The sequence below is a fragment of the Zea mays genome, chromosome 8 (genome assembly GCF_902167145.1).
Source record: "Zea mays cultivar B73 chromosome 8, Zm-B73-REFERENCE-NAM-5.0, whole genome shotgun sequence".
Taxonomy (NCBI): Eukaryota; Viridiplantae; Streptophyta; class Magnoliopsida; order Poales; family Poaceae; genus Zea; species Zea mays.
This window is the reverse complement of record NC_050103.1, coordinates 36,515,416-36,529,979: the sequence shown is the minus strand read 5'-3', so window position 1 is coordinate 36,529,979 and position 14,564 is coordinate 36,515,416. Positions and strand designations below refer to the sequence as shown.

General features: G+C 48.0%; 1 protein-coding gene across 1 annotated transcript; it reads right to left on the bottom strand.

The window, feature by feature from the left end:
• Positions 1-3,943: 3,943 nt before the first annotated feature.
• On the bottom strand, positions 3,944-5,159 carry LOC542184 (ethylene-responsive factor-like protein 1). Its single transcript, NM_001111800.2, has 2 exons — positions 4,813-5,159; positions 3,944-4,701 (listed from the first exon to the last, which is right to left on the bottom strand). Exons 1-2 carry the CDS (start codon positions 4,940-4,942, stop codon positions 4,139-4,141), a joined length of 693 nt encoding a protein of 230 aa, NP_001105270.2. The 5' UTR covers positions 4,943-5,159; the 3' UTR covers positions 3,944-4,138.
• Positions 5,160-14,564: the final 9,405 nt, after the last annotated feature.

Genomic DNA, 14,564 nt, shown 5'->3' with positions numbered 1-14,564 from the left:
ATCAAACTGGTGAAAGGCAGTTGTTTGGGCCTGAGATTATACAAGAAGCAGAAGAACAAGTTCAGCAAATAAGGGAGAATTTGAGAACTGCACAATCCAGGCAGAAAAGCTATGCTGATACCCGGAGAAGACTACTTGAGTTTAAGGAGGGAGATTATGTCTATTTGAAGGTGTCACCACTCCGGGGTATGAGGAGATTTAAAGTTAAAGGAAAGTTGTCCCCTCGCTTCATTGGACCTTTCTTAATCTTAAAGCGAGTGGGAGAGGTTGCATACCAATTGGAGTTACCGGATCATCTCGCGGATGTTCATGATGTCTTTCATGTATCTCAGCTGAAGAAATGTCTCAGGGTGCCTGAAGAACAGTTACCAATGGAAGACCTTAGTGTTCAAGAGGACTTGACTTATGCTGAGTACCCCATCAAGATTTTGGATACTTTGACTCGAGTTACGAGGAATAAAGTGATAAAGATGTGCAAAGTGCAATGGAGTCACCAAGGAGAAGATGAAGCATCATGGGAAAGAGAAGAAGAGTTTCATAGATTGTCCCCATCTTTTCCCTAGTTCTTCCTAAATCTCGAGGACGAGATTATTTTTAAGGGGGGTAGGATTTGTAACACCCACTTTGTAAATTACTAGAAATAATACCAATAGAGAAACATTTTCTCTTTATGTGAGTTTTGATCTTCATGCATCATCCTATGTGAACACCATGTCCAAGAACAATTAATAAAAAGACGTGCTACTAAATTCATGCATCATGTTGAATATTTTATTTTTGTGTGCATTTTGTAACAAGAAAATATTAAAGACCAAAAAGGGAAAATTAAATCCTAAAAGAAATTCTTGAATCTAGAAAAGAGAAGGAATATGAAAACATGAATACTATATTTGAATAAATATTCTCAAACCTAATACTTTTAATTGCACAAATATGGTTTGAAAATGAACTAGTCACAAGTTTGAATTTAAATTAGTATTTAAATTTGAATTTGTGAAAGAATGGAGAAAGGAGAAAATAAAAGAAAAAGGAAAAGGAATACTATACCTGAATGGGCTGGCTGCCACCAATCTGGCCCATTACCACACTCACCACCGCAGCCCAACTAACCTACCGGCGCCGACACCTGGGGCCCGGCTGTCTGTCGCTGGGCTCTCGCGCGCGCTCGGACTTCTCTGCCACTGCGTTCGCGGGCCCACGTGCAGGCTCTTCCTCCGCGCTCGTCTTCCCTTCCCTTCCTTTTCCCTGGCTCGTGGGACCCACGGGTCGGAAGTGTCGTGCTCGCGGAAATGGCGGACTGCGCCAACAACCTTGCGCGGCGGACCAGCTGGAAATCCCGATGGCTTCGGGGTGGTTGTTACCGCCGATTGGGGGAGCATAAGACCGTTGCTGTGCGCGTCGTGACCTGACCACAACTCATACCCAGTGCCGACCTACACCATAGCCGAGGGGGCGGAGGAAACCGAGCTCCGCCGCCGTCGGGGGGAAATTGCTAAAGCGCTCTCTGCACACCACCGGGTTTGATCCGTGGGCTTCGCCGGGAGCTTTGAAGGGTGTCCGTGGTGTCCTCGTACGGGTTCAGGGACCGGTGAACCGGCGATTTCGCGCCGTTGCCAGTGCTCCGCCGCGGAGCCGCATCCCGTCGTGGACCGCTCGTTGGTCACAATCCATGCCCACGGTGAGTCCCTATTCAGCATTGTCGCGTCCGCGAGATTTTGTAGCGATATTGGGATTGGGTTTTGGTCGACCGGGCATGGAGTTCGCCGCACTCCGGCGAGGATCCGCCGTAGTCATGGGGAGGCGGCGCCGTGCTCTGGGTGGTCGAGGGGTGGAGGATGGCTGTGTGCCATTGATTTTCCGTTGGACGATGTAGATTAGATGGTAGGATGGCCCTCGGATCTTGATCGTGTGGCTTGCGCGAGATCAGACGATATAAAATCAGAGTCGCCCATTCCAGATCGTGGGGTGGGGATTGTATACCGGTTCACGGTGGTAGTGATCTAATCGTGACCCTCGGTTGGAAATCGAACGGCCGTGATCACAAGATACCCCTTCGGCTGAAGCCTTTTGCATAAGAAACCCTGTAGTTTATAGAAAACAACCCGCCGTCCAGGGGCCCTGTTCCCTGTGTCTGCGGATACTTACCCCGAGCCCCCTGCGTTTCACATTAATTGAGGCCTAGTCCAGTGGCAGGATAAAGTGTATAAATGAATTAGAAAGTGAATATTTAATATGAAAATAATTACTAGAACTTTGTAAATTCATAGAAAATTCATACTAACTCCAAATTAGTCCATTCCAGTTCCTAAAATTTTGTAATTTAATTCTCTATCACCTAGAGCCTCTGTTATGTCATGAAAACAGCAAGAAATTTATTTATCACTTAATCCTATTTAAAGCACATAAAACTTTTGAAAATGCATAACTCGAAATCTATAACTCAGAAAATTATGATTCCAGTTCCTAGGTTTTTATTTTAATATGTAGAATATCTCTGTGTATTTTGTTTACATGCTTGGTGTAATGTTAATTTTCCCTATATCCTGTGCTTGTTTGTATTGTGGCGAGTAGAAGAGCCCGTTGCTGAGGATCCTGGTGAGCAGCAGATTGAAGTAGCTGAGCAGGAGCTCATTGAAGGCAAGTTGTGCCCTTGACCACTTTTTACCCAATAATGTTCTTTAATATCACTTATCCATGCATAGGTTAATTTTGATGGGACCCAATAGGTTACCCTAGATTGTTTATCTCATTACCTTGTTCACCCCTGAATCACTTGGGTAGTTTGCTATTGCTTTACATGGTTTTGGGATAATCATTTATTACCTCTATGTTCCAGTTATTTTTGTTATTCTATTTATGTTCATGTTGAGATCATTAATGTTAATTGGAACATAGAGCTTAACTTGAGAACCACGTGCCACCACAAGGGTTTAATGGGACGCCCTTGGCTGACTAATTAGGAAAGCTAGTGGAAGACTACCTTACCCGAAAGGGGCAAGGGCAGTAGGGGAGAGGTCAGTGCGGGGAGGTCCCTGGTTGATTTTGCTGCGATGGCGGTCAGCCAGGAACCCTGTACTGGATCTTCCCATAAACTGTAGCGGGTTTTCGGAAGCTAGTGGAACTTTGTAAAGGCCTCGTAGTGTTGCCCTGCCGCGCTTCCTAGGTAGAGGTGAATGGGATTCATGACCCCTTGGCAGATGGGTAACATGACTTGTGGGTAAAGGGTACAACCTCTGCAGAGTGTAAAACTGGTATACTAGCCGAGCTCACGGTCATGAGCAGCTCAGGACTCTCTGATGTTTAAATTATGGAACTTAAATTCAATTTTGTCATTTGCATATGCATGGGTTTATTATTAATTTGTTCAATTACTTTATTTAAGGTTTGGTATTTACTTACACTTAGTAACTGCTAATAAAATTTTGACCAACTACTTAAAAGCAATGCTCAGCTTTAACCCCTATCATTGATCAGCCTTACACTTCACATGAGCTCCCACCTTTGGTGAGTTCGTGTCACATTATTCCCCACAACTTGTTGAGCGATGATCATGTGTGAGCTCACCCTTGCTGTCTCACACCCCCCCCCCCACAGGAGATGATCAGGTGGTTCAGGAGGAGCCGCCTAACACTGAGGAGTTCGATCTGATCTAGGTGGCGTTTCCCAGTCGACATTGGCGCCGACGATCCTTAGTTCGTTTTATCTTTATTATGTTATTTTGTAATAAGTCTTCCGCTATGTAATAAATTCTCTGATGTTTTATGACATTTATCTCTATACACTCTGTTATTATATATGTTGTCTTTTTGGCGCATGTATGAGATGCACCTGACATTGTTCCTTAAAGCCGGGTGTTACAGCGTTGTACCCGTAAAACCAATTCAATCACGTACAAAACAAAACAAATTCGTCGGTACGGCAGAGAACTGCTGAGCAGCACAGATCAGAGTTAAACTGGAAACTTTGATGCCTCAACTTGCGAGTTACAGGGACACACAGTAGTCACGAAACAATGGATGGGTTCAACAAAATTACAGGACAGGAGCTCGATTGATGCCATCACATCACACCGACTACGACGAGCAGGAAATCTGTTCACAAAGGTGTTACCAAAACAGGCACGGTCAAAGCACGTTCATCATTCAGTAAAGAGCGACAGAGACGGCGGGTAGTAGTAATCTTCGAAGCTCCACAGCCCGGCCGGAGCCGGGACCTGCGATTCTTCGGCGACGCCGGCGGCCGCGGAGGCGGCAGCTGTGGTGGCACTTGCAGCTGTAGTCCCTCCCTCCATGTAAGGGATGCCGAGGAAGTTCATGTAGTTCTCGTAGGCCATCAGCTCCTCGGACAACTCCTTGACCTCGTCGGACACCTGAGTCTGTGCCTCCACCTTGGGCAGCGGGAGAACGGCCGGGGCCTGTGCAGCAGCAGCAGCAGCAGACCTCGACACCGCCGTCGGCACGGTGACGCTGGAGGAGGTGTCGCTGGGGAAGTTCACCTTGGCTTTGGCTCCCCTGATGCGCCTCGCGGCGCGGTCGTACGCGCGCGCGGCGGCCTCAGCGGTGGGGTAGGTGCCGAGCCAGACGCGGACGCCCTTCACGGGGTCGCGGATCTCCGCCGCCCACTTGCCCCACGGCCGCTGCCGGATCCCGCGGTACTGGTTCTTGCGGCGCCCAGGCTTCGCCTTCGCGCGCGGCGGCGGCGCTGCATGGGAACAGTCGGCAGCACGGCGTCACACCATTGACCGTTTGCAGCTTGCTGCCTGGATGGCGTGTTGTCGCCTGGAGAGCAGAGAAAGACGGAAGCAGGGCTTACCTCTCTGTGGGTCAGTGGAGTGCGAGGCATGAATGTCCTCGGCGTCTGCTTCAGAACCAGGCCAGAAGTCGGCTGTCGACACCCGGCGCCGCGCCGGGATGTAGTCGAAGATGATTGCGCCGCCGCACATGGATTCCTCGAGTAACTAGTAGCTGGAGTGTTTGGGGGGAGAAATGAATAGGATGAAACTAGGGGAGTCGACGGGAATGTGTTTTCTTTTCTGTGGACGTTGGATTTGGTTCGGCGGTATGACTGTTATGAGACGGTCGACGGAGTATTTATACAACTTGGAGTTGTGGGCGCCGATGACCTGCCTGGGTCTGGGTGCAACTGGAAGAATGGAAATGAAAGGCAGCTGCCCCCAAGCTGGACACCAACCAGAGGAGGTAAAGCATTGAACCATTTGACCGCTCTGGCCGATCCGGGCACAGGACACTTAGCGTCAGATGCTTAAGTAAATTAGAAAAATTAATATAAAACATATATATGAAACGATATTTCATAATATATAAAATTCGTACTATAAAATATTATCATAACAATAATATTATATTGATGATATAAATATATAATTATTATAAATACGCTGACTAAAATAGATTGAAATAATATCGAACATTATCAATATCATACAAATTATTTCTAAATAGTCAATATAGAATTTTTAATGATAGACGAATATGTCGACAACCGTACACTAATTTAATCCTCTTTAGCGATATTGATAAGTCTATGCTGTATGTTTGGAGGGATGACATATCGGCACGAATTGTCCTCATAAATTAACAGATCGATCATAAAGTTTCTTGGAAGAATATATACATCCTACACACAAAGACATAAGTGAACAAAATACCAATGTTTTTATTAATGTATACTTGAACGTGAAACATGCGTACTCCACTCACCCCTAACAAATTCCATTCGCCTGTTATTACCCCCATGGACATAGCTTGTAGAACGAGGTAGCTGGTGTTAATCCTTCATAATAATGTTTTGCCAACTATGTTATATGTAATGGAAATCATAGAAAAAATTAAATTGCTGAGAAGGTGGCACGGAGAAAATATCATTTTATGTCAATTGAAGCATCAGTCTGAATTTTATTTTCCAATTTAAAAATATCCACCACCCATCTAGAACGTTTCATGCTGTAGACAATCTTATATTTCTTTAAGGCCATGATAATCGTTTCTATGAACCTCTTGTATGGCATGTGCTTACACCAATTTTGAGTGGGTGTAAAGTCGACAAAAATCATGTACTTTTTAGAATGATCGATTAAGAAAAGAGCATAGTGTTGATCTCTTGTTTTTATTACTTAATCATGAAACAACGCAACAAAATTCTTAAGTGTTAAAGACCTTTGTCCTTCGAAGCATTATCTCCCTTCGGGCATAATGTGTGGGGGACAGATATCCCCCAGGTCCACTGGAAGGTTAGAAGACCTCGCGAAAGGCTTTGGGCCCAATATTTCGCAAGGTCATCCCTTTGTGGGCCTGGGGAGGAACGTCTAGCGAAGTGGATCGACGCAGGATTGGATCAACTCAAGCCTAGACGACCCAATGGATTTGAGCGTCATCCACAGCAATTGTAACACCCCTGGTGTTACTGTAACTAAAACTTGAGCATGGCATCATAGCATTGGCATTGCATATGTTTGACACACCTAGAGTGCATTCACTAGGCAAAAATTTCAAACAAGTTGTGTTGTTTTGCAAAAAGAACCCTGGTTAAAGGACTTAACCCTAAATAGTGGTTAAAGGGGTAAAACTTAACCCAAGTTGAGAAAATCTAAAAGCTTTAGGGTAAAAGTCATAAAATGACCCTAAGAATAAACTTGAATCACTTTTGTACCCCTGGGATACCAGAAACCCTAATTAAAACCCTGGAAAACCCTGAAACCAAACCCTAGGGGTTTATATGCAAAATTGGTCCACTTTTGGACTAAAGTGCAAAAACCAAGCCAAATAAGTATTTTAAGTCCTTTGGTTCACAAATATGTGGACTTGAAAGCCAAACCCTAAGTTTTGGACTTAAATGCAAAATGGACCTCATTTGAGTTCTACACTAAGTCTGAAATTCAGTGTTAAAGGCTCCACTTTAGGGCTTTGTAACTTGTAAAGCATAGGGTTTTTGCCCTAAGTCACCACATCAAAATTGTAGAGCAATCAATGGATAACAAATTTGCTTAAGAGTGCAAGCCATGTTCTTGTGAAAAATTTAGAGATAATCATGCCTAAAGTCAGGCTGTCAGGTTGGATAGGTCTGAAAATCAGACTGGCAGATTGATGCCATCAACTTCAAGCTTAAATTCAAGCATGATCCAATGAGTTTTTGTGGCATCATCATATTACAAAGTTGTAGAGGGCATATTGCTCTACACTTTTGCTGCAGAGCTTGACATGTGTTGACATTAGAAATTAAGAGAAAATGATGCTCCAAGTTCGGCTGACAGGCTGTCTGAATGGGATTTGCCATGGTACAGTACTGAAGATGATCAGAACGCCAGCGCGACAGTCTCTCACCGCCGACGGCTCTCTCCGCCGTGATTCGTGTCGTCGGCGTCGAGATTAGTGCCTGGGTGTTGGACAGCGCTGCTGGGTCGCGAAAATATCGTCGCCGTGGATAACTCCGGGCAGTAAAACAATTCCGGTCGCCGTACCGCACTTACCACGGCGGGTGTGGATATGCTCGCCGGCGACAGCCGCCTCCCGGCCTTGTGCCGCGTGGCTCAGCCCCTCCACCGCATCGCCGTGAACCCTTGTGCCTCTTCGTGGCTCGTCGGAGTAACTGCCACGGTAGATGCCACGAATTCACGTGCGCCAGTATCTTCTCCACCTCCGGCCGCCGCGCGTCCATCGTAAAATTCCTGGCCACCGCTTGCGACGCCTATAAATTGAGCCCTCCCTTAGCTGCGTTAGATTATCGCGAACCCAGACACGAAGAATCGTTAGCTATCATCCCCCAGTGAGCCCCAATTTCCAATTTCCCCCAATTCAAGCTTCCGCCACCGTGAAACGAGCTTCACCGTCGCCAGCCCTTTCCCGGTTAGCCCCCGTCCCCTGCTTCCTCGTTTAAGCTTTCTCACATACCTACGATGCTTGCTAACCCACCAATTTGAACTGCGAGCTCACCAATCACTGGGAACACGATCAACTGTCCGCCACCCATTCGGTTCACGTGGACAGAGCTTGATAGATCACTATTTGCGCAATTAAGTTAGGGGAAATGGTCAGGCCGACCCCAATTTCATGGTCGCCGCTCGGAGAACCCAGCCGTAGCCCCAATCGGCCGGTCTGCACGCTCGCCGGAGCTCCTCCGCGCGCTGCCGACGTCAGGGACCTCACCTGTGGAGAAATAGAACCTCAGGGACCCCGGTGCAATTTGTCAGCGACTGATACAAATAGTAATTGAACTCGTTCACATTTAACCAGAAACCCGAGGTCCTTTCTGTAAAGCCGCCAGCGTGGGGGCGCGCGGGCGCGCTTTCCCTCTGGACCTGGGCCGCTGGGCTGAATCCGGCCCAGTTCTATTAATTCTTTTCCTTTTTCTTTTTCAGCAGCGATTCAAAAATATGTAGAAAAATGTAGAAAAATGCTAAAATGGTGAAACTAATTTTCCTAGGTTTGTTATTTTCCATAGTATTTAATAAAAATAAGTTTGTGATTTTTAGTGGAAGTAAGAAATTTTAGGGTATTTAAAGTAGTTAAAAGTCTTGGTTATAGATTTTTAGAAAATAATTGATAGGTCCTAAAATGCCCAAAATTTTTATATGAGTGTTATACAATATTTAGAAGCCTTGGGTAAAGTTTGAATTGATTTGGACCTTGTTTGATCACCAAACCCCAAAACACCCCCTGCCCTATGAACTCCTTTACCGACTCCGGAAACCCTAAGTTCCCGGAACTCCGTGAAGGCAAGTTGTATTCAAGACATAAATAATAAGTTTATGTTATCTTTGCATCCTCATGAGCATCCCATGGCATTCATTCTTATACTTATGTATGGTTATAAGTAGAACGTGAAGAAGAGGTAGAAGTCCCCGAAGACAGGACACCACCACCTTCGGAATCCCAGGCTGGGAATAATTTCTACTTCGACATCTGTGGATCCGAACCCGAATCACCTGTAAACGAAGGCAAGCCCCGGTGCATTTGCCACCTTCCTTGCTATTTTAAAATCTTTCTCACTTGATTGCTGCATTAGGTGATAGGAGTTGCTTGATAAAACCATTCCTGCATTACCTTCCTTGAATTGGATTACCTTCTTTAAACACCTGTTTTACAAAAGCTTTTTGATGCTTAGCTTTGATTTAGAAAAACAAAAGGTTTTGTTTTTACAAAATATGATGTGGCAAAAGTGGGTGGGATGTTTTTCAAAAATAAAAATTGATGGTGGATCCATCACGGCCGTGATGGGTTCAATATCGGAAAAGATGTACCTCTGCCAGGTACCAAGTTTTGGGTTAAATGATTAAGCTGAGACCGGGCGGGTGACTTGCACGAGAAGAGAGTCTCGGTGTAGTGTCTCCGTCTGAGTCGATTAAGGACCTTGTCGATGTAGGCTTGATGATCGAGGACCCTTTAACTGGTCACATGCCTCGTCATGGGTAAGCCTTGCCTCGGGCAGACTAAGGCCGGAATAAGATAACACGAAATGGGCGTGGAGCGGTGGCGAGAGTAGCGTGTACCCTCCGTGGCAAGAGGCTGGACGGTGGTGTAGCTGTGCTCTCGGTTTACGTGAACCTGATCCGGTCTTAAGAACCCCGGTGGCGGGTTGACATATGCAAGGGTTAAGTGCTACATATGTCGTGTGATTGGAGATCCTCAGCTGAGTATAATCGATTCGGATCGCCGTACCTTCGCGGTTATGAAGACTTGGTCACTGCCCTACACGTAGCATTCCACTAAAGACAATGGGCTTTTGTTAAGAAATTGGCTAGTGCAGGACCAGTGATTGAACTAGGGTAGAAAGAACTCTAGTGCAGGTAATTTTACTTAACTTGACAAATTAAAACTGGATTTTTAAGGATCCACTTTAGTAAGCATTTCTGCAAAACAGAGTCTTTGAATATTGAAAAGCCTTACCTTGACTCCCATATAACCAGCATACCCTTGAGAGTCTTTTCTTTAGTCGGGTAAGACTTGCTGAGTATTCCATACTCAGGGTTTATCCCTTCGTTGTTTTTAGGTGAGGAAGTAGCAGACTTTTGCTGCTTCTGTGCCAAGGTGGTTCCAAAAGAAGAAAATCAAGACTGAAGTGCGGGAGGACTCGGTCCTCCACTTAAGATCTTTTGCTTTTAGCTTCTCGGGAGGAGTTTGTGCCTCCCTGGTTTGTATAATATTACTTCTTTGCACTCACTTTTAGTCTGGTCTGTAATAAAAATAACTCAAGCTTGCTTTTGAAATAAAATGTAAGTTTATGTAATTCGCTTCCGCATTTCTTCATCTCCGATGTTCTGTAATGTCTACAAGACAGGTGAGACGTTCCTGGTAAGGTAAGGAAAGATACCGAGCTTGTCAAGTAGTTCAGGGGCACCTACAGGGTTGTCTGATGTCTGTGAGACAAGGACAACTGTAGGTGGGCCTAATTACTTGGGAGGTTCCGTCACAGCAATGACCCGACTTTCCCGCGCTACGTCCTCAGGCGTCAGAACTGAATGGAGATAAGTCGGCAGAATTATAGGAAGATAGGCTCAGTCGGTTCACTATTACTTAGGCACACGTTGTTATCATATCCGCATGTAACGCCCCACGGTCGAGAATATAAGGCGTAGGGGGCACCCCCTCAAAAGCATCTCACTCATTAGCTATCTACTCAACACTCTAGCATCTCTCGTACTAGAGAACTCCCCTGTAACCCACCACATATAAGATCCACACCAGGACGTAGGGTGTTAAGCATCTCAAAGCGGCCCGAACCTGTACAAGATTGTCTACTGTCTCTCGTGCATCCAGCACAAACCATCAAGCTACAGTCGGTAACACCGTCCTACTCCAAAAAGCACCTCGAGGGGCAACCCCAGGTGTGCGGTCGGACCCAAAACACCAACAGTTGGCGCACCAGGTAGGGGGTGTGTCACTGATCCAAGCTAGCTTAATGGCCATCACTTTCCAGCACAAGATCATCCTCCGCCCTGGATCCGTGTCCTGCTTCGGAACCATCTTATTCGTGGCAGACAAAGAAGGAACTCTACATCGCATCGCGGATCCGCCAGAGAGAAAACCTTCCTCGACAATCTCCGGGAAAGCCGGAGCGAACCAGGAAAAAGCGCAACCTCCAACGCTCCAAGCGAAGACTACCTCCTGCAAGCCAGGAACAGAGGCACCGTCTACCCGAAGAAGTCCGCTATCCACCTCATCTACGGAAAAATGGACACGGATCACAAGGAAGAAGGAAACGAATGAGGTGAAGGCTCGTTAAGCTGCTCTTTTGGTACCTCCACCCTCAAAGGAGAACAGAAAGAAGCTTGTCGCTACGACAGCTCCGTTCTACCCCGACATCCTCTTCATCGAGGGGAGAGTGGAATCGACCCCCGTCTCCGACGATGAACCAACCGCGCCGGGGGAGGAACCTCTTCAGCAGGAATCTCGCCGACGAAGGAACCGATGCCGAAATATCCGGCGGCATCATAAAGCCGGAGAGCGAGACCCAGCGTAGCCCATGTCACGAGATGAGATCTCGAAGGTAGGAGAAATACCAGAAGAACGGGTCTTTAGGGAAAGAAGGAATTCTCGACGACGTGATCATCGGTAAGCTCAAGAGCAGGCCGAACAGGAGGCAAGACAACGTCGAGAGAACCCTCTTCTCGGACGGAACCTGAACCCCGACTTCGCCCGAGCCATGAACACACCGAGCGAGGTCGGTGGAGTGTTGGCTCGGATAGCCGATGGCCTCCCCCAGACTCCGGACGCAGAGGGCTATCGACGGCTGCTCACTCGGGCAGCTAATCATCTTCTGCCTCTCGCTCATCCTTCGAGTGATCTACGACACGCCATCAACAGTCGGCGGGACGCACGGAGCTCCATCAACGCTTCGTGTGAACGATGACACGAGGACGAGATTCGACGCTGAGAAGAGTATGATCGGGATCACGACATCCTTGAGCGAAGTCAGGCCACCAGAGTTGACTCGGCCACCGCTTCAACCGGCGGGACGACCCGAGGACGGTCGAGGCACCGCGTCGACAACTCCCCTCCCCGGGACCGACATCATCATCGTCGACAGGAGGACACCTGTGGAGTATCGGCGCTCACTCCCCGTCTCAGGGCCATTCAGTGGCCCCCTAACTTCAAAGTCTCCAACATCGACAAGTACGAGCCTAAGCAGGACCCGGGAGGCTGGTTGGCCGTCTATACCACCGCTGCCCGAGCCGCTGGGGCAACTGAAGATGTGATGACTGCGTACTTGCCCATCGTCCTTGGGCAAGATGCGCTGCAATGGCTACGACACCTATCCCGACACTGCATCGACGACTAGAGCGACTTCAGTCGGCGCTTCATCGCCAACTTCCAATCTCTCTCCGACATGCCGGCGCAGCCATGGGACCTCAAATCCATCAAGCACCAAGGGGATGAGACTCTCCAGTAGTACCTCAAAAGGTTTCAGACCATGAGAAATCGTATCCCCGAGGTTGCGGAAGCAGCAGTAATCGAGGACTTCTACCGGGGATATAATGACTCGGCCTTCGTCCGAGCCATACTGCAAAAGGCACCGACTACCTCCGAGCAGCTATTCCGAGAAGTGGACCTCTACATCACCACCGATGAACGGGCTCAGGACCTCATCGGAGGAGCAAAGCCTGCACCGACGGCACCACGACGCGACACGAACCAACAACCCGACAAGCGTTGGGAAAAGAGGCCTCACGAAGAAGTCCACGTCGCCGGACCACCTGCCTCTCGTGCCCGAGGAGCACCCCGCGGAGGCGAACGTACATTGGACGACATCCTCGACGCCCAGTGCCCGTACCACAAGGACATGCGCCACACCCTCTGGAACTGCAGAGACTTCAAGTACTCCGTCGGGAACGACCGACCCTTCCAACCTCTACCACCTCCTCCACCATGAGGAGGACCCAGAGAATCTCGACAGCCTCAACAACAGGAAGGGGGAGGAGGCGGAGCATTCCCACGCGTCAACGGAGAAGTCAATGTCATCTTCGGTGGACATGGGTCGCAAGAAAGTAAAAGGCAGCAGAAGCTCAATGACCGTCAGATACTGGTGGTGGCCACCGGTCCTCCCGCCCCGTATCGATGGTCCGAACACTCGATCACCTTCACTCGAGCGGATCAATGGCTCAACTTCGATCATCCGGGCAAGTACCCCCTCCTCGTCGATCCGGTGATCCGAGAGAGTAGGGTAAAGAAGGTGTTAGTGGACGGGGGAATCAGCATCAACGTCACCTTCCCCGGACACTTTAAGGCTTGGGAGTCGCACTCAAAGAGCTCCACGAGTCAGACACTCCTTTCTTCGGCATCGTGCCGACTGAAGGAGAATATCCACTCGAACACATCTACATGCCGGTCACCTTTGGAACTCCGGAAAACTACATAACCGAGTTCCTAAGGTTCGAGGTGGCGAGCTTCGACTACGGATACAACGCCATCATCGGCAGACCTGGATTGGTGAAGTTCAAGGCCATCCCTCATTATACGTACATGATATTGAAGATGCCTAGACCACAAGGAATCATCACTATGCGCACTGACTTCCAAGGCGCCGCAGAGTGCTTCCGAGTGGCCATTCAGGCAGCCCTCACCACCAAACCATCGACGACTTCTTCTGCGCAGGCGAACTCAAAGCCTGAAGAGGACCTCACAGTACCTGCAAATGAAGCTCAAGCTGTGACCTCTATGCGGCCGACTGAGGAAACCAAGAGATTCAACCTTGGGTTCGCTAATGAACGCAAAACTGCCATCATCAACTCCAGCCTGGATGACAAATAGGAAAGCACGCCCGTCCAGTTTTTGCAAGATAACCGAGACATATTCGCTTGGCAACCTGCGGATATGCCGGGAGTCCCGAGAGAGCTAGCCGAGCACAAACTGAAGGTCTATCCCCAGGCAAGGCCGATACGACAAAAGTTGTGTCGTTTCACGCCCGACAAGAGAGAAGCTATTCATGCCGAACTAGCTCGCTTAGTCGCAGCAGGGTTCATTAGAGAAGTATTGCATCCTGAGTGGTTAGCAAACCCTGTTCTTGTACTTAAAAATAAAAAAGTGGATTGGCGCATGTGCGTCGACTATACGGATCTCAACAAACACTGTTCGAAGGATCCCTTCGGACTTCCTAGAATAGACCAGGTGGTAGACTCGACCACCGGGTGTTCTGTGTTGTCCTTCTTGGATTGCTACTCCGGGTACCATCAGATCAGCCTAGCAAAAGAAGACGAGGAAAAAACTGTATTCATCACCCCGTTTGGAGCTTTCTGCTACACCTCCATGCCGTTTGGCCTCAAAAACGTTGGAGCGACTTACCATAGAGCTATTCAGGCATGCTTAGCCGATCACTAGGGCAAGCATGTAGAAGCTTATGTGGATGACGTGGTGATCAAGATAGAAAACTCAGAAAACTTCATTGAAGATTTGCAGCTGGTCTTCAACAGTCTGCGACGATATCGGTGGAAGCTTAATCCAGAAAAATGTGTCTTTGGAGTGCCAGCAGGGAAGTTGCTTGGATTCATTATCAGCCACCGAGGGATTGAAGCTAACCCGGAAAAAGATCGAGGCTATCATGAGGATGGAAGC

Bases quoted from the DNA above. Each gene is read 5' to 3' on its own strand.
- LOC542184 (NM_001111800.2), bottom strand. From the start codon at position 4,942: ATGTGCGGCGGCGCAATCATCTTCGACTACATCCCGGCGCGGCGCCGG. The intron at 4,702-4,812 runs GTAAGCCCTGCT...GTTCCCATGCAG, and splicing joins CTCCACTGACCCACAGAGAG to CGCCGCCGCCGCGCGCGAAG.